The 24,571-nt window shown below is 40.6% G+C and overlaps 2 protein-coding genes across 6 annotated transcripts in view; both read right to left on the reverse strand.

The window, feature by feature from the left end:
- LOC148121083 (ATP-binding cassette sub-family G member 3-like) overlaps positions 1-24,571 on the reverse strand; it is a 113,624-nt gene that overhangs the window by 39,385 nt on the left and 49,668 nt on the right. Inside the window, exons 1-5 of one of the 3 annotated variants that reach the window (XM_087908804.1) lie at positions 13,042-13,137; positions 3,887-4,108; positions 2,636-2,695; positions 1,235-1,349; positions 197-349 (exon numbers count right to left, since the gene is read on the reverse strand). In XM_087908804.1, the coding sequence (XP_087764930.1) occupies positions 197-349; positions 1,235-1,349; positions 2,636-2,695; positions 3,887-4,089 (531 nt within the window). In that variant the 5' untranslated portion in view covers positions 4,090-4,108; positions 13,042-13,137. Of the gene's footprint in view, positions 1-196; positions 350-1,234; positions 1,350-2,635; positions 2,696-3,886; positions 4,109-13,041; positions 13,138-24,571 lie in introns of those variants that run through there. The other 2 variants (XM_087908805.1, XM_087908803.1) reach the window with 2 other exon arrangements.
- Positions 22,457-24,571, reverse strand: part of LOC125395880 (ATP-binding cassette sub-family G member 3-like) — a 51,785-nt gene continuing 49,670 nt past the window's right edge. For all 3 annotated transcript variants that reach the window (XM_087908808.1, XM_087908806.1, XM_087908807.1), the window contains exon 16: positions 22,457-23,669. In XM_087908808.1, coding sequence (XP_087764934.1) covers positions 23,477-23,669 — 193 coding nt within the window. In that variant the 3' untranslated portion in view covers positions 22,457-23,476. The remainder of the gene's footprint in view (positions 23,670-24,571) is intronic.

Consider the following 24,571-nt stretch of genomic DNA (forward strand, 5'->3'; position numbering starts at 1 on the left):
AGCCATTTTTAAGAAGACTTCCCAGCTTAATTTTCTTTTAAATCTTGTAACCAGTCACTTGATTAACACAGAGAGCAGCCACTGTGAATACATACATTATATGGAACTGCTGACAGAGGGTCATGTAATCTACACATGTATCTCTACCTCCCCCCTCCCTGTCAGCTGAGTTTTTAAAGACTTTTCTTCACATTACCTTAACATTTGCCTCTTTATCCAGATGCAGAAGTTCAAGGACCTCATTAATTCGCCTTCTTTTTTCATCTCTTGTCACAGTCATTGGAAGTCGAAGAGCAGCTGAGAACTCTACGTTTTCTCTCACAGTCAGCATGTGCATCACCACGTCCTTCTTAAGGTTAAATAGAATTTCAATTCAATACAATTATCAGTGAAACAATCATTCTAACAAATGTAACCTAATCCTCATAATAAACATACACAATGTAATACTTTCCTAAAAAATAAGCTTTCGATTTTACTAATTTCTAATATAGAACTTGATGCAGTCATTTTCACCCCTTCCCATTTTCTTCCAAGTACAGCACAGGGATTTTGGTGATGGCTACCTGCAATTATTTGCAGAAAACATCTAAGTAGTGAAGAAGGATAAGGAAGGACAAAATTGGACAACTGTAGTACTCTGTATAATTAAATCACACCTTCAATTACTAATATTGTGCTGTAGATGTCATGCTTCAATCTCCCCACATCTTCCTATTAAGGAGCTGTCCGTGTATCGCCATTACAAGATGGCGCTAGCAGTCCTGAAGCTTGGAAGTAAACAAGTCCTTCTTTGGTATTGCCGAGTTGGGCTGAGCACCCTTTGCCTGCACATGCGCAATTGAGCCTTGTCCCTAGCCAATCTCGAGGCTTCGGGCATCAGCAGACTGGTATTCACCAATCAGGACAATACCCGAGTCCCTTCAACCTATATAAGCAGATGCCTTTTGTCCTTCGCTCTCTCGCTTCCTGCTCTCCCTCCAACCAAGAGGGACCAATAAAGTGTGATTTGAGAAGAATCCTCAACTCGTGGTCGTTCTTCCTTGCTGGTCAAAGGGTTCGCCACAAATAATTTCAGCCTCAGACTAATGAGTCATTGTGAAAAGTCACTGTAGAGAAAGTATGGCCTATAAATGTGTCATATAATGAACTGGCAAAACACATGTCTACTAGCTGAACATTTAACCACACAGAATGAGGGGCAATCTAAAATTCCAAACCCAGCAGCACTTACTTGTGGCACATAACCAGAAGTACATGTGAAATTAGCAGGCCGAGGGTTTCCATTTATCAAAATATCTCCCGATAATCCACGTGGACCTTTCCTTGCAGCTAAGACATCTAATAACCTACAAGAATTACATGTTGTGTGATTTGCTTCCACCCTTTGATAACAACTATCAGCTTTCAGATACTTAGAATAAAAATGATGCATATCAAAAGATTGAAATCTCTCTCTCTCTCTCTCTCTCTCTCTCTCTCTCTCTCTCTCTCACACACACACACACACACACACACACACACTTCTTTCTGTTTAATGTGTGCTCTAATACAGCCAAAAGTACTAATGTAAGACATGATATGTATGACTGCCTCTCCCTGCTATCTGACCTTGGGGACTCAAACAGGTAATGTGCTGCTGTAGTTTGATTATTAGGCCTGGTGATGATTTCTTGTCTTCACAAAACTTCTCTTTCATCATTCTAATCTTAATACTATCTCTTCCACAAGAAATAATCATATGACCCAACACCATATGCCAATCACTCTGTCATTTCCTAGCAGAAAAGTGACCTAGTAAGACTTCCTGCTCCTGCTGTAAAATTAGAATGCACCTTACTGCACACTACCCACAGCACATGGGACCAGACTCACACATACACACTCACAGATATACTCACTCAGTACTCAGTACTGAAATAACTCATCTTTACAGCACAGAAACTGGATACATTGGAGCACAATTAATAAAAACTCAGAAAGAGACATTGGTGTTCAACCTGAACACCAGAAAAACAAATCAACCAATCACTGACTCTTACATGGACCTGTTGTGCAAACTCCTTAAGCCAATAGCCTTTAAGATACCCGCCCACCTTTGGTGTGGTCTCTTGCCCTATAAGTGCAGAGAAAAACTAAGTGCGGCCTCATCTTTTTCTGCTGTATTTGGTTCCAGTCCTCAGGGCAGAGAAAGGACTGCAGATTGCTAGGCTTACTGGGAGTTTATCCCCAAATAAATAAACCTTTGTTATTCTCCATTCTGGGCTATTGTAGAACTCTTAGATATTTTGGACACAACCTCAGTCCAAAAATGGTGATCCTGCCTCCAGGAAGCTCAGAATGAGACTGTGTGTGAGAGCTGTCTCCTCCTGTTTTATAATCCTCTCTTGGATTGGGATTAAAGGCGTGCACCACTACTGCCCAGTTTCTATGGCAACTAGTGTGGCTACTGGGATTAAAGGTGTGTGTCACTGTGGCTACTAAGATTTAAAGTGTATGTCATTGCTGCCTAGTCTGTAAGGCTGGACAGTATGACTGTTTTACATTTCTGATCTTCAGGCAAGTTTTATTTATTAAAATACAAGTGAAATATCACTACAACAAAGGGCTTTTGTATGATTTCCATTATACTCACAAAGATCTACTCCCATCTTGAGGTCCCATAATTGCATTGAGGCCAGGTTTCATGATCCCACTGTAAACACAAATTTATACTGGTTGATTTTTTATGTAAAGGAAATTATATTAGTTTAGAGTCTATGCTGAACATGATATTGAAGTTGGATAAAATTGTTCACAGAAAATAAGTGCAAACTCATAAAATTAAAACATTATTAGGAGCCTATTACTTATCAAAGATGTCCGTTGCTAGTGGAAACTTGTCAAAAATGTCTCAGGTATCACAAAACCTTGCTGTTTATTATTTAAAGGCTTGTCTTCTGTGATATGTGGTGCATCTAAGATAAGTGCTCCTTGAAGAAATTGGTAGTTTCTCATGAAGACTCCATTACACATACGGCCTTTATATGCCGAGTATACAACAGCTTCTTACTGCTGTTTTATGATTAATGTCTTCACATAACCCTGCTTGCTGCCTCATAGACCTTGTCACAAGAAATCAATGATTCATGGGGCATCAGTAGTAATGCAATTACCACTAAAATGGAATCAAACCAAAATCAGTGCATATTAAGTAGAAATCCAAATATTAGAAAGACGCACTCAGAGGACAGGAGTGCGTTGCAAAGTTTAACACTGAAAACAGCAAAAAACAAAACACCACCTTAATCAAAATAGAAAAACTAAATATATACCCATAAAATGATGATTTCCTTCCCTTATAAAGAGATCAGAATATGCTCAGTTAAAATTGGAAGACATCCCTCAAGTAGAGGACATTATTTATTGATGTATAGGTACAGCACAAACATAAATTATGTCCAAAGAATCTGATTAATTCAGAGTAGTGAATATTCAAATTGAAAGGGACATAGTTTTTTATTCTTATAGAAAACTTAGCTACAGCAGGCAGAAGAATCCCAGGACCCTTGCAGTCTGCTAGTCTGGTATAACCAGCAGTGAACAATGAGCAACTCTGTGTGTTACACAGTAGAAGGTGAAGACCAGTGCTCAGGGTTTCCCTCTGACAGCCTTGTGCTATGGGTGTGTCATAGTATCTACACATCTGCACATGTGAACATACACACATATATACTTAATCACAAACATAAACACACATATATATGCATACACACATACACCTATATGGTCACATAAACAGATATATACATATACAAACACAAACACACAAGTTTATAGATGATAAAGAAAGTTTGTGTTTGCTGAAAAGTTGCTCAATGTTGTGGTTTCTACTTCATGCACATACCTGATATTTGACAGTCTTTCTATCACACACGTATGTTTACAACATGCAAAGCTACTCTGAACTGTTTCCTGATAGCTGATGTGATGAAAACTTAGCACAGCCTCTTCAGCCAATGAGTTCAGGTCACTGGTGTCCATTTCAGGAGGGTCACTGGAATTTCTTTCTATTATTGGGACTGTAACAGAGTCATTATTGGATGACATCTCCAGAGGTTCTTCCTTCCTATAGAAGGAACAGCAATATTTAGTTGATGGTCCACACAAACAACATTATTACACAGAGCAGCACACATAAGGACTGTTTAGACTGTGTAGTCAAAGGCGAATTCCTTCCTGATGAACAGTTTATATGGCTATGATTTCCTAAGGACCCAATGAGAACTCTATATAACTTAGTACATAGACTCCCCATAGATACTAAATTACTAAGAAACAAATGAGCCCTAACAAGATGAGCATAAATATTATTCATAATTCATGAGGGAAGAAGGCAATATATGAGGGGGCAGATTTCTCTTATTTCAAAAGCATGTTATAATTAATATAAGTTCAGATGTAGAATACATAATCACCATCATCTCATGTCTTGTGTGTACATGTGTTTGTGTGTGTCCATATGTCTGCGTGAGTTATGTGTTGGTATATGTTGAATTATAGGGTATGACACAGTAACAATTTGGACTTCCATGGCTATTAGAAGAAATTTCTGACTATTTCCAGCTTCAGACTGTCATTAAGAATCTTCACACAATCAACAAGACGAACTGCTGACAATGATATCATCATTGATGTAATGGATATGCTTAAATTCTAGGAAGACTCAGATTTTAAAATGACTGGGACAGGGACACCAATCAGTAGCTAAGCAGTATAATAATTCTAAGGAAAAACAATACAAATGAAATTTAAATGTTGCTTTTCACAAGTTACTAATGTCTGCTTTAAAGTATGACCTTTAGTGCACTGAGCATGTGAACAGTTTAAAATACCATTGTCAACACAGCCAGATTCCTCTCTAAGAGCTGACATCTTGGGTGGGGAGGCCCTGCCTGTGAAGGACCAACTGCTCAGGCAAGCCTCCTCCAGGAGCGTCCTTAAAGCGGACAGGGTGGGAGCAGCTGTGTGAAGAGCTCTGATGACAACCAAAGCAGCCAGGGTTGAGGGACAGCAGCACTGAAGCAAAAGTAGTTGCCTCCTGTCCTCCTAAGTTCATGTCCCAAACCAGAAAAGACAGGAAAACAAAATCTGCTGAACACACCTGCCAGAAGCTCTGTTATTCTTGAGGAAAAGTACTAGCAGTCTGTCACTAGGCAAACTTGGAGCCTCAGAACAATGGCTTCCTCAAAAAGTTGTACCTTGAGTTCCAGAAGGCTTAGGCTTTGAGATTTCAGACAAACCAGACTATGGGGCTAAGGCTCTGCCACATCAGTGTGCTCTACTCAGACATTGGTGGAAAAATGAATGTTAAACCCCTCCTGTTCAAAAAAATGTTATCCAAAATTTCAGTTACAGATTTCTAGTCATTTCAGTAAACATGGTTAAATATTACTAAAGTGAGAACATAGAAAGATGTTCACAAGTAATCCTCGAACATTACTAATATAACAACCGATTGCTACATTCAAAGATAGAAGGAATTACAGATTTCGTTTTTTTAATATTTATTTATTTATTATGCATACAATATTCTGTCTGTATGTATGCCTGCAGGCCAGAAGAGGGCACCAGACCCCATTACAGATGGTTGTGAGCCACCATGTGGTTGCTAGGAATTGAACTCAGGACCTTTGGAAGAGCAGGCAATGCTCTTAATCTCTGAGCCATCTCTCCAGCCCCGAATTACCGATTTCTTATCACAAGACGCAAAATCTATTTTTACAGCACTCATAATTAAGATATAAGAAATGTATTTAGCAACCACTTAAACACTGATTGATAAAGAAGGAGACTAGAAAGTTCTGGGGGTGGAGCGATGGCTCAATGGTTGAAATTACTTGTTTCAGGATGACCCCAGCTAAGACCCTAAACTATAGTGGAAAGTGTATCCAAACTGGCCTTGCCCTGTAGTCAGATTGATGGCTATCTTAAATGTCACCATAGAACCTTCATCCAGCAACTGAAGGGAAGAGAGGTAGAGACCTGCATAGGATCACTGGGCTGAGCTCCCAGTGTCCAGAGGAAGAGTGGGAGGAGTAAGAATATAAACCTAGAAATCAAAACCATGATGGGGACACCCACTGAAACAGTTTACCTCAGCTAATGGGAACTTACCAACTCCAGCTGGACAGGGAAGGAACCAGGAGAAGACCAAACGGGATGCTCTGAATGTGGGTGACAGTTGTGTGGCTGGGGCACACTGGGAAGCCGTTAGCATTGGTACCCTATTGATTGTATGGGATTTTTTGAACTCATTCTCTGAATGGACACCTTGCTCAGCCTAAATATGGTAGGGTGGGCACTGGTCCTTCCTCAAAGCAATATGCCTTACCCTCTCTGAGGAGCAGATGGGGGATGTGATGGGGGCTAATGTGAAGGGAATGGGAGGAAGGGAGAAAGTGGGATCTGGGCTTGGAATGTATAATGAAAATGATAGTTTATTTTCTTTTTAAAAAATAAGATTAAAAAAGGAGAACCAAATATGCACGTGACTGATAATGATTTTGAAATGAACTCCTTTCTGAATGAGAATTATCATATGAAAATAGAAGCTCTAAATTGGAAAGAAAGAGAGCAACATGGGAGCATAAGGCATCTGCAAGACTTGACAAAAGGGTAGGAAGTTCCCATACAAGAACAACTCTGATGGGTGAAAATGCAGATGACAAAAGCACATAGAGAAACATGGGACTGGGTCTGAGAGCACATGTCAGTGCATGTTCAACTTGTGTGAGGACAGGGTAGCAACTCCAAGGTAAAACAGGCTGCCCTGGTGATGACAGGCTGGCAGGAGGAACTTATCGCTCTTCCGAACCTTAAATCCAGCGTGGGTATTTGTAAATGGACGTTTCCTGTCCTAAGGGCCTGGTCCCAAATAACTGACTCAGAGGTGTATAGTGTGGGAAGTACTTCTGTCTATGTGTTGCTTTTATTGGTTAGTTAATAAAGAACTGTCTTGGGCCTGCACAGAACAGAACTAAGTGGAGGAAAGCTAGACTGAATGATGGGAGAAAGAAGGGTGGATTGAGAGAGAAGCCATGGAGCCACCAGAGACAGATGTACTAATACTTTGCTGGTATGCTTCGACCTTATGGTGATGCACAGATTAATGGAAATGGGTTAAATTAAGATGTAAGAGTTATCCAATAAGAAGCTAGAGCTAATGAGCCAAGCAGTGATTAAATTAATATAGTATCTATGTGGTTATTTTAACTCTGGGCGACCGGGACAATCAAGTGGCCTCCTCACAACAGTTGAATGTGAATTATGAAATTATAAGTGCTCAGTTGATTGCTCAGACTTATTACTAGCTACCTCTTTCACGTAAATTAACCCACATTTCTATTTATGCTTTGCCATGTGGCTCATGACTTGTTACCTCATTTTTTACAAATCCTGCTTGCTTAGCAGCTGACTGACTTCTCTCCTGACTCTATCCTCCTTCTTCGCATCATTCTCTGTTTGACTTTCTGACATAACTTCCTGCCCAACTACTGGCCTGTCAGATTTTTTTAACCAATGAGAGTAACACACATTCATAGAGTAGAAATGGATTGTTCCACTGCAGATATTTGATCTGACACTGCTCCTGCATAGCAGAGCAGTACTGGGAATAAACTTACTGAATCAATCATTGTCATCGAGATGACATGTAAAAAATGCATGGATGCATGTATGTAATCCACATGTCAGGTTATTGAAGAACAATACATTCATAAACTGCATCAACTTTCTTGCCTATAACTTCCCAGAACATTTGTTTCTTCTGAGGTTGTGGCGTTTGGCAAGTGTAAACTGGTTCCTTCACATCCTATGACCAACACTGTCTCTCAGATCTCGGACTACAATGAACACACAATACACAGGGTCACCCATAATGCCTTACAGTGGTGCAAGGGTTAAATCAGAGCTGTGGAAGGGAGAACAGAGCTGATACACATGCAGCAGAGAGAGCTGATCTGGAACAGGGTGGCCAGTAAATACTCAGTTGATTCAAGGCACAGGGTCAGTTCAAGATAGAGAGATGGTTCATACCGCAGATTGTTTCAAAGCACAGAGCTGACTCCAGGCATAAGGGGTCTGAACAAAAGGGAGCTCAAATGGAACACTTCGATTTGGGCTGATAACGTGAGCAGGAGTCCTGGGACAGAGTTGAGGGTCTGTTGTTTTGTATCTGGTGTTGCACACATTGGGTGTGCTGATGACGACTCATTGAGTAAGAACCCAAGTGAGGGCATTGCAGCACTTATGACTCTGGTGTTTTGGACAAGCACACAAGCTTCATTTCTCAGACAAGGTCTTCAGGCATCCATGGGTTTAGGTGTTCCTGGCCTATTAGGTTTATAGGTAGTGTAAATAGATGTTTTTGTCCCACCCAGTCCTGCAGTCATTCAGTCCCAAAGAAACATATATAGGCTTATAATAATTATAAAATATATAATTTTATATAACCCCTGCCTATTGGCTCAGGGTTGTTATTAATTAGCTCTTTCAACCTCAATTAACCCATAACTCTTATCTATGTTTAAACACATGCCTTGGTATCTTTTCTCAGTGAGGCATTTCATCTTCCTTCCTCTTTCTTTGGCTGGTGGCTACTCTCTCCTTTTCCTCATCCCAGAATTCTATTCTGGTCGCCCTGCCTATTCTTCCTTCCCAGCTACTGGACAATATGAGCGACAAACCTTTGTAGTATACAATAGTAGTGTCACACAACCAGGTAGGAATAATTTTGTTTGTATTATTTGTATTAATGAGTTATTTATCAATCTATGACTTAGGTCTGTGCTGAATACTTGCACACATAAGGTACAGAGTCATTTTTCCTCAGCATTTGCTTTCAAAATGAAGCAAACCACTGCTGTATAAATGGAGTCACTCAGGGTAAGGCCCACTCTGAAAACCCCTGTCCTATGTAACACAAAGGAACACAGATGGGCAGAGCCCAAGCAGTACACACTCCATCTCTCACAGTGGTAGAACCCAGAGCTTTTATTCTCTAACTCTGAGCTGTGGTGGGATCCAAAATCATCTAGCACATGTCATGGTGCCCTGGGATGCCCTGGTGGGTAGGCAGCCATGAGGGGCAGTAGTGCAGGAGGGAGTGACTGGCAGACACACTCCTCTCAGGCTGTGGAGGCCTGAGGTCAGGCAGCCCGGCCTCCTGTAACCAGAATAACATGGCTCCTCTGGATGACTGCAGAGCCTGAGAGTTCTGAGCAGGTGCCTGGCAGATTCTTTGGTTTCCGAAACTGACTCATAGTGCAATTTGTGTGCAGCAGACAGGAGCTGAGAACTTTATACCTGAGTAAAAGGATTACTGAATTTGCACAGCTTCTTCCCTATTGCATGGTGATTTGCTGCTGCATAGGATCTGAAAAAGCTTGGCAAACAGCTCAGCTCCTAGGACTTCTCTCCATTGCAGAACTCCATGCTCTGTTTGCCATCCCCACTTCTACAAAGCATCCAGAAAACACTGCTTCATTTAGACAAAGCCACACACAGAAGTGCCTACCTGGACTACAGCCTACAAAGATCCCTGGGGCTATCCGTGGAAAAGACTATACAAGACAGGTGTTTAGTGTGAATGGTATTTTGTTTCTACACTGATTTTAAGGTCTTGCTCTTTTTTTCATTCTCCTTTTCTCTTTTCTAGCTTTACTTCCTATACATTTTAGTTGTTGTTGTTTATTTGAGACAGGGTTTCTCTCTGTAACACTGGATGTCCTTGAACTTACTCTGTCACCATGATGGCCTCAAACTGAGAGATCCACCTGCCTCTGCCTCCTAAATGCTGGGGCTAAAGGTGTGTGCCACCAGGTCCTGCCCATTATTTCATAATTCCCATTAATATTATTGTGGTAAGTTGGTTCTGGTGTTGTTACTGTGGTTTATTCTGCAGTCTGACCAATGCTCTCTGTTGAAAGAAGGTTACTGTACAAATCCTCACATCAATGTGCAATCCATATTCACTCCCACAGGTGCACAAACCACAACAACAAAACACAAGAACATAGGAAACAAAATGTTCTCAAAAGATCATAACTTGTCAGCAACTGAATCCAAAGGTATTTAATTGCATAGAGTGCTGAAGAAATTATTCAGGAAGTTTGCTTACAAAGGATTGCAACTTGAAAAAGATAGACAGCTGAAGGAAATAAGTGAAACGATACAGGATATGTGCAATAAACAGAGAATTTTTTAAAATGTTAATATTATAAAATTTTTCAGATAAATTTTTAAAACTTTACGGAAAACCACCACCAACAGACTAAATTAACTGAAAGATAAAATTATGAAGACTTCAAATACAAGGATTAATGTGTTATTGCATTCCTCTTTATTTGAGAGGAATAAAGAAAAATTTATGATGATCCCAGAACATGACAGGCAGACCATACAGAAATATTTATTTGAATAGAATGCTGAAATACAGACTAAAACATAAAAAACGTATTCATTCAAGCAATATCCTAAAATTCCCTGTATCTATTGAGCGATAAGGACATCTGAGAACAGAGGTAATTTAGACTACCACATAGATTGGATGAGAAAATAATCTTGTCATATCACACTGTTGGTAAAATTCAGAGAGTACAGAACAAGAAGAGAGTGCTAGTAATGATTAAAGAGATGAGCCAAGTTACTAACATGGACCTGATTAGAAAAACCAATCAGAAAAACATCATGTTCCTTGTCAGAGGCTAAAGGCAAGAGTGTGGAACGATGTATTTTGAGTCCTCAAAGAAAACAATGGACAACCAATGTTACTACAAACAAATTTGTCCTTTATAAAGACCTTGAAGATGAACACAGCTAAAGCAATGCATGACCACCAAAGCAGCAGTGAAGAAAACACGGAAAAATAAAAACACAAAGGAAGAAGACAGAAAGCTATGATCACTACAGGAGAAAATAACACCTGTAGTTCTAAGGAATCAACAGTAGTAACTCAGGAAGCGTAGCTTTTGTCAGGTTGACACACGCTGGAGTCATCTGGGAAGAAGAATCCTCATTTGAGGAATTGCCGCAGCAGATTGGCAGGTCTGCAGGGCATTTTCTTGATTGAAGACTGATGTGGGAGGGCCCAGTCCAGTTTGGGTCCTAGGATACTTAAGAAAGCAGGCTGAGTAAGCCATGAGAAGCAACTAGTGAGCCATGTTTCTTCATGATCGCTGATTTAGTTCTTGCCTAAGATGCTGCCTTGGCTTCTTTCAATGGTGGGTTGTGATGTGGAGGTGTAAGCCAATAAACCTCTTCCTCCCCAAGTAGCTTTTTATCATGATGCTTTATCACAGTAATTGAAAGCAACGTGCCAGTGAGCCAATAACATCTAAGATGAGAGAGAAAGAAAATATCACATAGCAATTGAAACCAAATCAGAAAATCAGAAGGTGAAGAGAAGCCCAAATCCACCAAATTATAGGATTTCATTCAGTACAAAAGTTTTTTTTTCCTTTCAAACAGGGTTTCTTCTCTCTGTAGCTAGGGAACCTGTTCTGGAACTCACTCTGTAGACCAGGCTTGCCTCAAACTCACCTGTCTCTGACTCCCAAGTGCCGGAATTAAAGGCGTGCACCACCAAAGCCCTGCCAGTACAACCATGTTAACATTAACCTACAAATAAATGGTCTCAATTCTGGAGTAAAAGATGCAACTGACAGGCAGAATGGAAAAACAGAAAACAGTAACCACTTGTTTACTGCAGTGGGAAACTCAGCTAGCTGGAAACGCAGATAAAGACCGAGAGGGAAAGCGTGGAAACGGCATTTTAAGCAAACAGACTCCACAAACTGTATTTCTACCTGACAAACAGATATCCAGCCAATATTAGGAAGAATAAAGATAACTACATAATAACATTTGGAACACTCCATCATAAACTTTTAACAAATCCAAAAGGTAATTTCCTATATCCTATCAGGTCATGATGAATTGTAGTAAAAGTCAACAGTGATAGAAAGCACAGAGACACCTGGTGAAAGAACACGGTGCAAGCATGGTCCAGCACATGCAAATTAGTAAAAGAAAATCAACACATAACTTGATTAAGGATAAGTATGATATCATAATCTCAAGAGACGGAGGAAGTCTTTGTAAAACTAAACTTATTCTTGATCACAGACCAGAACAAACCAGGAAGAGAAAGCTCATTCCTGTACACAATAAAGGATACTGTGATAATCCTAACAAATAAATATAATGAATAGGGAATAACTTAAATCAGTTCCTCTAAATACAGGATAGAGCCAGGAGCAACCACCCCTCAACTATTGTTTAGTGTAGAGCTGGATCCTCAGTAAAATAAGATGAGACAAGAGAAAGAGAGATACAACCAGAAAAGGAAGAAGTCAAATTACCTCATTTGTGTATGAAATTCTTTTATATGTAGAATTGCATCAGGCTGGCAGAACACTTGCCTAGCATGTGCAAGGCTCTGGATTTGATCCTCTGAACCACATACTAACAAATGGGCTCTGAAAACCACCCAGGGTCCAGCAAGTGGTCTCTGCAGGTAAATGTATTGGCTACACAGGTTTGCCATCTGAGTTCAATCCAAGAACTCCATGAAAAGGGGACTACAGTGGCATGCCTTTGTGAAACCAACACAGGAGTTCTCCTGGAAGCTGAAGGGTCAGCTACCCTGGAGTACACAGTATGGAACAAAGTACAGAAGAGATCTCCTCAACAAGTTGAGAGAAAAGAACAGATTTTTCAAAATTATCCCATGATCTCCACACACATTGAACAGTGCCCTAGCCCCATCCCGCAGCCCCTGCGCGCGCGCGCGCGCGCGCGCGCACACACACACACACACACTGAAAATACCTAGAGAAGCTGTGGGAAAGCCTCCCTGGATTAAGTAAACAGAGTATATTATGGAAATATGCTTATACACCTCTAAATATTGCCATAGCCCCACAACTGTGTACTGTAAGTCAGTGAGGTGTATGATGCTAATTATGCTACAAGAAAGCCATTCCTGTCGCCCACACTCACTGCTGTCAGATGCAGGGAAAGAGGAGCCTCTCAGGCTGCTGCTCAGCTTGTCCTCAGCCTCTGTCTGAATCACGAACTTCAGGGAAGGAAGGTGAGCCTGGGCGGAGCCAGAAGAGAGGAGTGGGGCTAGCGCCACCTGGTGGTCAATCCGTATTCTCTTGTACTCGGTTGTCCTGGAGCCTCAGGTCAAGCAAGAAAAAGAGATCTGGTCAGTCTGCACTGAGCCTTAACTCGGGCACACATTAGCTGAATTTTGGGGAGCCAGTCCTCAAGAAGAGAAAAGAGGAAAGCAAAGCAATGACGCCTGTCTGTCTATCTTTCTGTTTTCTTTCTTTTTTAATAGATTGGCATTGTAGCTCATAAACAGGAGGAGAATATGCTTAACACAGAAAGGAACACACATGGGGGTCAGGACAGCCAAGGGTATGGCTGTCAATATAAATTGATATTGATAAATATACCCAGGTTGTCAATATAAATTGATTTATAGCTTCACTTTCTATCTGAAAAACCAATTGAGAAATAATTCACTGTTCACGATTGTAACCCCTGTGACTGAGAGGCTGAGGCAGGATGATTTGGGATTTGGGCACCTGGGCTAAATATTGAACTCTGTCATTAAAGAACAAGAAGAGGGTAGGGGGAACTAAGTGCAGACTGTTAGCCTGCAGGCAGATGGTAAAGGACACTGCACAGACCAGAAAGTTAATGTTGAAAAATATTAAATTCATACTCTAATACTCTTTTTTAACATTCTAGACTCAATGGGGAGGGTCACACAAGCCCTCTCCCTTCAGCTGAGGAGCTGCAAACAGATGATGACTGGAAAGAGAGGGAAAGTCGGTTTTCTTCAGGAGTGCGTCCTTAGTATGTTGACTATCCAGAGAAATGTTCTAATCATATGTGTTCATGGGCAGCACTGACTGGACTCAGTGGGTTATTTAAGAAGGGGAGGGAGGGAGGGAGAGGGAGAGCCAGAGGGAAAAGAAGTTGTTTGGAGGGGGCTTTGGGGGGAATTCTGTTGTAAAGTACCAGTGGAGGGTGAATGAGGCTCAGTATGATTAAAATACATCATATGTATGAAATTCTCAAAATTCTCAGAAAATTATAATTATATAAGTTTTTAATGACATTAATTTTTATCAGAGTATGAGACACATACAAAGTAAGTACACGCTGAGCAGTGGCCTGTGTCTGTAAGCATGAGGACCTGAATTCAGATCCCTACACCAGGTAAAGAGCCAGATGGTAGGAGGCAGAGGCAGGGGATCCCTGGGGCTTTAGGACCAGACATTCTAGGTCATGAGAAAGCCCTGGTTCATTCCTCAGGCTCAGTGTGAGAGAGGGGACAACACTAGTGTTGACCTCCACAGGTATGCACACCCATGTACAGCCACGCATGCACATGCACACAAAATTATAGAAAATCTAACCAGACAGCTTGATGGACATTTACAATGTGACACGTTTGTATTTGTGAGACTTATTTTTTCTGAACGTTTACAGTACTGCAGAAGGAGGAATAGGAGCACACACCTATAATCTCAGGACTCAGAGCAGAAAGTAACAAGAAGAGGGGGGAAGAATAGGAAAAGGACAGAAGTGGGGAGAGAAGGGAAAGGGGAGAGAGCAGCAGTGAGACACAGAGGAAAGAGAAGCACAGGGCTTCTCTCAAGCTCCACCATGGCCGTCCTCTCCAGAGGTCACCACATTCTTACTTCTGCCATTTGCTGTCTACTTCTATTTAGCTTTTCTTTTATTATGTAGTAGAGCTGGTGACCTGACCCAGGGCTTCAGGCCTGGCCCACGTATGACACTGAGTACATCCCCAAGTCTGAGGATCTGATAACTATGTCATCAGCTCTCTAGTTGATTCTCTTCACCCCCTAACCCTATCCTGGTCTTCCTCTAAACCCGAGTGAATCTGTAACAACTGCCTTACACTTCTCTGGCACCTGGAGCCTCCTGGACCAACAACTCACAAGGACGTGTCCCACATCTGTAGCAGAATTTTTGTTTAAGAATCCAGACTCTGAGAGCAGCATTATCCACTCATACAGACAACTGCCCTTCAAACTCATTTTTAAAGTTTTTTTTGTTTAATTGACTTACAAAATTGTAGATTTCCACATGACCTTTTCACACAGATCTAGTTTTAGATGAACTTACCTCCAATACTCACCTCCTTCCTCTTCTCTTATCCCCAAGTACCCTTTCTCTGCCAGCGTTCCCTCTCTATTTTCACATAACACACATTTTACTGCCCTCACAGCCATGGGCCTTTGAGCACTTTTGACCTCTACAGGCATCCAAGTTAAGCACAGAAATCTAAAGATTTCAGTGAAGGACTAACATTTGAGGGTGAAATTTGTTTACCCAGGCCTGGATTACCTCACTCAACATAATGTCATCTAGTTCCATCCATTTTCCCACAAATTTCATTTTCTTTCCAACTGAATAAAATACTGTTGCCTGTATGGACTGAAGTGACTAAGACAAAGCCATCTCTTCCTGACTCCATTTTGGTCTGCTCAGACAGTTTTCAGCCCTCTACCCCACAACAGTGATGTCTGCCTTGGAAACACATTTGGGATTCCCATGACCACCATTAAACAAAATAATTAGTAATATCTGAACTTAAACTAAAATCACTGAAGAAGGTGGAAGTCAAAATTCATTGTCATATTGTTTCTGAAATAAATCTGTTCTGTCAAAAGATGTGATTTTTGACAAAAAAAAATTACTTTGGCAAAAGTAAAAGGGTTACTCTGCTCCTCATCCAGCATCAGTGAAGATGCAGGTGTTTCCTTGAACAGGCTGCACATCTTACCTTTTGCACCAGGACACTGGAGGCATGAGCCCACAGCTAGTCAGCGGCCAAAACTAAGGAACTTTATGAGCGTAATTGTCTACATTAGTGTGGTGTCCGTATCTTCAACTTATTGATTTATTATAGTGCCATGTTTCCAGTATGTTCCTCACCAGCGCCACCTAACACTGCCATCTAGACTGTGTCCCTTTCCTCCATTGTGACTAGAGCAGCACAGATTGGCAGTATCTCTGTAATAGCAGACAGAATCCTGTAGACACATGTGTGGGAGAAAATCCTCACCAGATACACTATTGACAGGGGAATAAAAGTCAGATTACAGATGAGTTATATATGATTTTTAAAACTCTCTCATCTACAGTAAGACAGAAGAGTAATATAAAAATTTATAGTCACTAAGATGACAAGATATAGTTAAGTGTGTCTAAAAGTTGTAGGCTTGAGTTAAAAAAATAAAATCCTTAGCTTGTGCTAAATAAAAAAAGCAAGCAGTTGTTGTTAAAAGTTTATCACAATATTATTAGTGTTAAAATTTGAACTATTGAAATCTTGTTATCTTTGCCATTACTCAAGTCTTTTAATCTCCAGGCCTTTATAACTTGCTTTTACATATCATAATAACTTGCATTTTGCATACTCAGGGTACATTTCTCTTTCCAAAATTATTATCACATCCCCATACTTAGAAAATCTTTATATATAACCTTCATATAAACTTTAATGATTAACTCAACCCCAAACTTCTGCATTTTATATCTCAAACTACTCCTTTAGACCCAAAATAGTACATACTGAAACCTCAGGGCATACTTATTATCTTTTCAGCATAATTTTTTGACCGATCTTAAAATTTTTGAACCCTGTGTTATTTATTTTCTTAACTTGCATGTTTTCCTCAAGTGCCATTCTCTCATATGGAAATGAAAGTTCTTAACCAAAAATAAAATATATAAGGGGACGCTTAATCAGAAATACAATATATAAGAAGATTGGTAATTATGAATCCTTTATAATGTATCATGAGACAATTTAGGCACTGTAGACAGACGAAAATGGCTGCTTTATGGGTGAAGAAAAGAGGAAAAAGTGTATTTTAACTGTTATGAAGATAACAGGGAACATGGAGAACATGTAAGGCCAGATACTTTTCAAAATCAGTTTAAAAAGACAGTTACATTGTGACTATGTTTATATCTCTACCTGTAAGGTAGGTGGTGTTTAATAAGACAGTTAGGCAGCTGAAGAAATGAATCTCGTGTTAGGATGAGAGACTTTTAGAGTCAAATGAAAACTGAGGATTAAAGAGCAGCAGCAATGAGCTTTTTCTGGGCTGGCCGGCTGGGAGGGTCTGAGAAGTGCAGGCTGCTGAGTCCTTAGACAGCACAGAGTAGGGGGATGGGCAAAACACAGCAGTGTGGGAGATGCAGAGGATAGAGAAGGGAGGAGAGCTGAATTCATGAAGCGCATTTCTGCAGTTCATCTGATGTCTCCAAGTGAACTGAGAAACCCTGTAGAATTTTTACAAACTGATGGAGAGAGCGTCCTCTCTCGTGGATTTGTCCGGGGTGGGCTAACCGGAAGTTCTGTACATGACCACGTATTTTTTGGTAAATACACCAGGAGCTCAGGTAGCCTCATCCACATAGAAAGAGAAGGAGAGTCAGATTTTTAGTGCGTCTGTTGGAGATACAACCTGGAGAAATACTTTATGAGATGTGGGAAGTCATTCTTTGAGTTTATAAATCAGCTTGAGGGGTTTGATAGCTGTAGACACAGGTGCTGTCTGTCCTTCTGTCAGCAAAGCCTGCTCTGTATTTTAAATGAGGAGCAGCAGGGGCATCTGGGCTCCAGGCAGCAAGACAGTTTCAGGGGTTCTTGGGGCAAAATTTAACCATTTAGTCTCTAGGAGTCATAGTAAAGCAAGTTGTTTGGAATAGGCAGAGATCTGAACTGCCAGCCCGGAAATCGGGAAGAACGTGGCAAAAATATGATAGACCCTTATTTGCATTCTCAGGTGCTCTTTCTAAGTGGCTGGGTTAGAAGGAACAAGAAACATTGCTTAAAGGGCACCGAGGGAAATGCATTCATCCTAACAAAACATTTATTTCCTTCATGCCAGTAGGGATCTACTGGTGAGCGTTTGGTCAGCCCCCTGACACCCCTATATCCAAGAAGTCTGGGGTGTTTGGGGTGGAAGCATCACCCCAGACACTGGCATCTATTTCAAGCCCTCTCTTCTGGGAGTTGTCTTAGTCCAGACTCCACTTCTGGGAAAATCTGCCAAACAGTGATCCCTAACCAGGGAGGGTCAAGAAAGCCTGCCAAGTGGTGGCCCCTCCCCAGGGTGGGTCAGGACCACTCCCACAGGCTATTTAGGCTGCCCCCACCCCCTCCCTGCCAAAAGGAGCATGTGGTCTCCAGGTTTTGCATGGTCTCCCATTCTGTCTCTCCCCCTCGCCATGCTTTTCCCAGGCCACCCAGGAGTACTGCATTAAATATGGGCATCTTTTATTCGGTCTAATTTGGCCTGATTGGAATTATTTGCATCAGCAGAGAGGCTCGCCCTAAGAAATATTCCTAACAGTGAGGACTCTTTAAAGAACTGATGATTTGGAAGTATCTCTGGGACACTTCCAGAAGGGAGGTGCCCTCCTATGGGGGGATTAGGGGTATCCTACACACTACTCCAGTGGGGACCTGGCTCTGGAAACTTGCAGCATTTTCAGGTGGGGGTTAGGCTGTAGATGAATGCAAGGGAGATTTCCCCACTCGTGGATCTCCCATGACACCACTTCTTCAAACTGGGATGGTTTTGACATGCACTACCTCTTCTCCCTGGATAGACTTGTGTACCTGCTTAGCTAGTTCCCTCATTAACTCTGTACCAAGTAAGCAGGATTCTTCATGGTCCAGCCATTTAGACCACTTCAGAACCTAGCTAAGGCCAGTGAAGGAAAATAACTAAGGGGATATAGGGAGAAACAATTTACTCATAGGTAATTTTTCCTCAGTATGTCTCTTTACTGTTCTCTCTTCCTTGGAGACTGTTTTAATTTTTCTGTCCTGTCTATAACTTCTGAGCTTGAATTTTCTGTTTCAATCCTAATTTTAGTTTCAATTTTCTGCTGACTTCTGCTTCTGTTCCTGCTTCTTCCTTTACCCAATAAGGAAGCAACCAGAGAAGTATAGGCAGTCACAAGTTTTTATAAATTACAGGTAAATGTAGACATTGTAGTGGCCCTTTCTGTCACAAGCAGGCAGTGGGTGTGTACTCAGTAGGAAAGGTAACAAGACCCCATGGTTTATTAAATCTATATGAAGGAGTCTTTGAGAATTAAGTTTCTCTTCTATAAGCACAAAGTGATTTTCTTTCTTTCTTATTTACTTATTTACTTATTGATTGATTGATTGATTGATTGATTTTTTGCTTTCAGGTATTAGGTTCCCTGGTGACCTGGGATTAGGATCACCATGTTGAAAGTCATATGAAGGCGTGAATACAGCCATGGGTATCTCTTTGTAGGAGCTATCTCAATATTTTTAAGCAGCCTTTGGGTGTATTTATAGTTCATAAATGACCCATCCATAATTGGAAAGGTGGGGAGAAATCTGTATGAATAACATGCCCGAAATAAGGAAAAGGTGGCTGAATTTGGATTCTTTTCAAAGACCACCTGAATATCACATAAAGTTGATTGTTGAATCAGGAATGTTTTTTAATTCTATTATTGAGCTAAATATCTTTCTCCACTCCACTCCAGATTTCCTGCCTGGCTTTACTCTGCTAAGCCATTGGTCAAAATAGCTTTATTCTTCAACCAATTAAAATAACAAATATACAGAAGGACATGGCATATTAAATGACACTATCAGTTTGTACCACCACACCAAGTTCAGCAAGTTCAGTGACTTTTTTAACTTTAGAAGTAGCACAGCTTTTTTACCATATTTTAGAACCATGCTTTTAAAGAATCTGTAATGTCTTATGAACCAGATAATGCCCGATGATGGATTCATTTAGTGGATATATGCACTGACTGTGAAGATGAGGATGTAAAAATGTAAAAATCTAAGGTTCTCTAGGACAAATTCTCCTTTTCTAGATAAAGAATTTGATTGGTTTCTCTCATAATTGTTATCCGTGAGATGAACTAACATGCAATACTTAAAAACATTACCTTGGTGCTTGGTACCTTTACCTTACAATTTAGTTTGTCACTATTTTGTTAATTTAAAAGAAAATTGACCATTGCTTATTTAAAATATAACGGAAACTGAATAGAAAAAGTATTCATTAGATACTTTACACAAGATGTACTTTTTTATACTTGTAATTTTTATTTCAAAAATATGACAATCCCATATATGTACACAATGCATTTCAACAATACTCTCTCATTCCCACCTTTCTTTTTTTTGTTGTTGTTGTTCTCTGTATCTTTTTATTTTTTATTTTTTGTTTTTTTATATTTATTTATTTATTTATTTATTTATAAAAAAATCCACTTTCTCTCCTCCTCCCAATACCCTCCCATTTTCCCCACTCCCTCTCCTCCTCCCTCTCCAGTCCTAAGAGAAATCAGGGTTTCCTGCCCTGTGGGAAGTTCAAGTTCCTCCCCCCTCCCTCCAGGTCTAGGAAGGTGAGCATCCAAACAGACTAGGATCCCAAACAGCCAGTACATGCAGACGAAACAAGACCCAGCGGCATTGTCAATGGCTTCTCAGTCAGCCCCCATGTCAGCCACATTCAGAGAATCCGGTTTGATCACATGTTCGTTCAGTCCCAGTCCAGCTGGCCTTGGTGAGCTCTCATTAGATCAGTCCCCATGTATTCCCACGTTTCTTATCTCCCTTTCAACCCCTTCATACAACCCTTTGTACAATTCTCTTTCCCACATTCCTATCTTTGTGTTCTGTCTTGTGACCCATAAAATTTAACCAGGGTTCTCTGTGTGACCCTTAGTTTTAGACTGTCCACTGGAACCTAGCTGGTTCTCCTGTGAGTATACGTGTGAAATCAATGACTGCCTATTTATCAGAATCTACCCGTAGCTATAGTTCAGCAGAATGGAGTATGGTGCTCTTGAGTTCTTCCCTGACCCTTACTTTGTGGATGAGGGATCCAGTCTTGTGCAGGTGTTTGTAGGTGTTGTAGACAAATCATGGTTGCAAGGGCTGTGTATGTCATGCCCATAATATAGTATTCCCAGCCGTCTTCTCATCTTAGGGTTCCTGTACTCTGTATAGTCTTCCATACAGTTCTGAACATTAGAGGGGATGGTTTTTGTGCCCTATTTAGGGTTAAGCACTCAAGAGTCAGTACCTTGAGCAGTCATTAGTCTCTGCACTCACCACAGTTCATTTCAGAGGGAATCTTACCTGGGTAATGCTGGCTGTAGCCTGTGCCCATAAGTATAAGTAAAAATATTCAGAAGACAGTTTGAAGTCAAATCTCTTTAAACAAGTGTAGAAAAGTTATACCAAAGAACCTAAAATCCTAGTTGCTGGTTTTTGGCTGGATTTACATAACAACAACAGCAACAAAAAATTAAGTTTTGCTCCTGTAGAGACCAGTTTTCAGCAGCTCAGGAACTGTAGGGACTCCCCAGAGTCAGAGGACTAATCACCCCATAGACTTTTCTACCTGAGAAGTAAACCTGAATTCTCAGAGGCTAGCAATTGGGACAAAACTTATCTCTTTGTGGACAGCAAGGAAGGGAAACACACAAACACGCACATCTCTAAAATGTCAGGATCTCAGCGAGGATGTTGATGAATGGAAAACCTTCAGCAGGACAGAGAAACTAAGAGGAAATGCAGAGCATGCAAGCTACTGAACAGAAGAATGGGCACACAAGGATCAAAGCTTAGTTCTTCATTTTATTCTTCTTTCTGTTGCTCGTTCTACTCTATATTTTTTCTTTTCTGCTGTTCTACCCTGATGTTTTCCTTCTTTCTCTTTCCTGATGACTTCCTTCTCCTCTACATTTGTAACATGAGGGCCAGCTTGTTGGGGTTTCTGTCCCGCCCCGTATCCCACAGCCAGCAAGTCCCAAGGAAAATCACACACAGGACTCCATAAGATTATAAACTGATTGGCCCTTATCTCTGGCTTCTTGTTAACTCTTATAGCTTATATTAACCCATTATTCTTATCTATTTTCGTCATATGGCTTGGTACCTTTTTCAGCTGTCAGCTTACATGTTGCTACTTCGGTGGTCTGCGCAAGAGTGGCAGAGGAAGCTTCCTGCTTCCCAGAATCCTCCCAGTCTCTTTGCTCCACCCCTACTTCCTGTCTGGCTTTCCCACCTATACTGCCTGCCTGGCCAATCAGCGTTTTATTAAAATATGATTGACAGAATACAGACAATTCTCCCACACCATACATCCTAATGACTACCTTCTCCTCCACTTCCTGATGACTTCCTTCTCACTACTTCCTGATGACTACCTTCTCACTACATCCTGATGACTACCTTCTCACTATATCCTGATGACTACCTTCTCTTCCACTTCCTGTTGTCTTTATTCTCACTATTTTTTCCTTACAACTTATACACCCCAGCAGAATATTTCAAATAATATAAAAATGACAATGTGGTTACATTTTATTTTTAACTGAATGATTACAATGAATCCAAGTAAGAAACAATATGATTCCCATTTCCTTTATATGATTAAACATTTTATGTGTTACAGGTTAAAAATTATCCCCGAGCTTCCACATACAGTTAAATATTTATCTTTTAGACTTCTCATAGACCAGGAGCCTTTCAGCCATAACTACTTACCTAGGCAGTAATTTTTATAACTGTCTGAAAAACAGACTACTAGGTTCACTTTTCATATTTTAGAATCCTGTCCCAATATGGTAATTAACCATAAGATTCTTTGTTTCCTAGTTAAGTGAAGTCAATTATTTACAGCTTTCTTTCAGCAATGGTGCACACTGAAAACTGAGAACACATTTCCCAATATCAATAAAAACTTGAGCCAACTCCCGGGACTCAATTGTTTTCCTTACTTATTAACCTAAGCAATAGTCTATATGGTTCCTAAGAGAAACTCTTAACTTTTAGTTTTATGACAATCCCTTGTTCCTATTTTCTATTCTCTCCAGTCCCTGCTGTATCAGGGCTGTGGACAACACTGTTTCCTATGTAAAATCTATCAAAATCGCTTTCTACATTTGATAAAAACCCATAATCATTAAAATTCTATTTGAACTACCACTATTATTGTAAAATCATTACTTCAATTACACAATACAGCTTATGAGGAAATCACCTTCATTATAATCTACAGGTACAACTGCCTTATATATAGTTCATGATATTTCCATTATATAATCACAAAACATTAAGACGGGGGAATCCCTTCACACGCCTTCACACCATGGCAAATACCAGAGAAAAATGGCAGCAGCAAAAATGTAAAGGCACAGCAGTAGCCAGAGACATTCTGAAGCCAGAGTTCTTAGGGCCTTGCCTATCCATGATCCGCCCATCAGTGTCCTGAGTTCTGGTGGGCCAAACTCCTGAAATTCAAGAGCTACCTACTGTTCCTCAGACATGGTCACACATCGGTAAAGTTTTAATTTTTTTTTAAGGCCAGATTAATTCAATGAAAGTGCAATACCGTCTTAAAAAATGTCTGATTTTCATAAAAGCTACTAACCCCACATAGTTACTTGAGAAGAGGATAATTGTTATACAGACTAAGGCCACGTGATTCTCCCAGAAGCCCCACGATGAGAGTTCAATGTCCTGGATTGCCAAGTATTCTTCTCCAGTGCATCTGTAACCCAACACACACAAAATAATGTCAAAGCTTACTCAGTACATTCACTGCTCCTTCCTTTTAAAAACTGTCTCAGCACATCATTAAAAACTTCATCTTTATATTTAGTTGATAGTAGTACAGATGTACTTGCAATTTTTTATATGTTATGCTAATCTAAACTACTTGAATGAGGACCCTTTGCTAATTTCAAAAACCATCTGAAGAAGCACAGCTATCACATCTATTTAAAAGCACAGAAGAAGTAGGCTTAGTAAACATGGATGAGGTCAGAGAGTCACACTAAGATCCAACTTTGTAGACTTAACTGTATCATTCATTTCTAAATCTACCTTGCTGTTCTCTCTTCAAAGGACAAAGGCACAGATGAAGGACTTGTTTCTCCCAAAGCAGAAAACCTCAGCTTAATCACACACATAAACACTCTAAGAGACCAAAGCTTTGTGTAATTCTGCTGACTCAGCGCACAGTCTGGCAAAAGAACGCAGTGTCAATTTCTAGAATGAGGACCAGAGGAGAAAAAGAGTTTCTGAGAGGGGTCAGTCAACTGCTGTCAGTTCATTTACTAAGAAAGCAGTGACAACCATGGATGCTCATCTATGGAACATCCCCAGGAGCCTGGGGAGCAGCTGCAGCACAGCAGGATGCAGGGACCCAGACACAGTTTAGAAAAGCACCTGCTGGTAAAAGTTCTGGATACACTACAATACTGGTGTGTATCCCTATCACTGTATGTCTCAGTCTCTGTGTGTCTCCATCCCTGTGTTTCTTCACCTTTGTGTGTCTCCATCTCTGTGTGTGTCCACCCCTGTGTTTCTATCCTTGAGTGTCTCCATCCCTCTTTATCTCTATCTCTGTATGTCTTCATCTCTGTGTGTCTCCATCTCTGTGTCTCCATT

This window comes from Myodes glareolus, chromosome 8 (genome assembly GCF_982192425.1).
Source record: "Myodes glareolus chromosome 8, mMyoGla1.1, whole genome shotgun sequence".
NCBI classification, from domain to species: Eukaryota; Metazoa; Chordata; class Mammalia; order Rodentia; family Cricetidae; genus Myodes; species Myodes glareolus.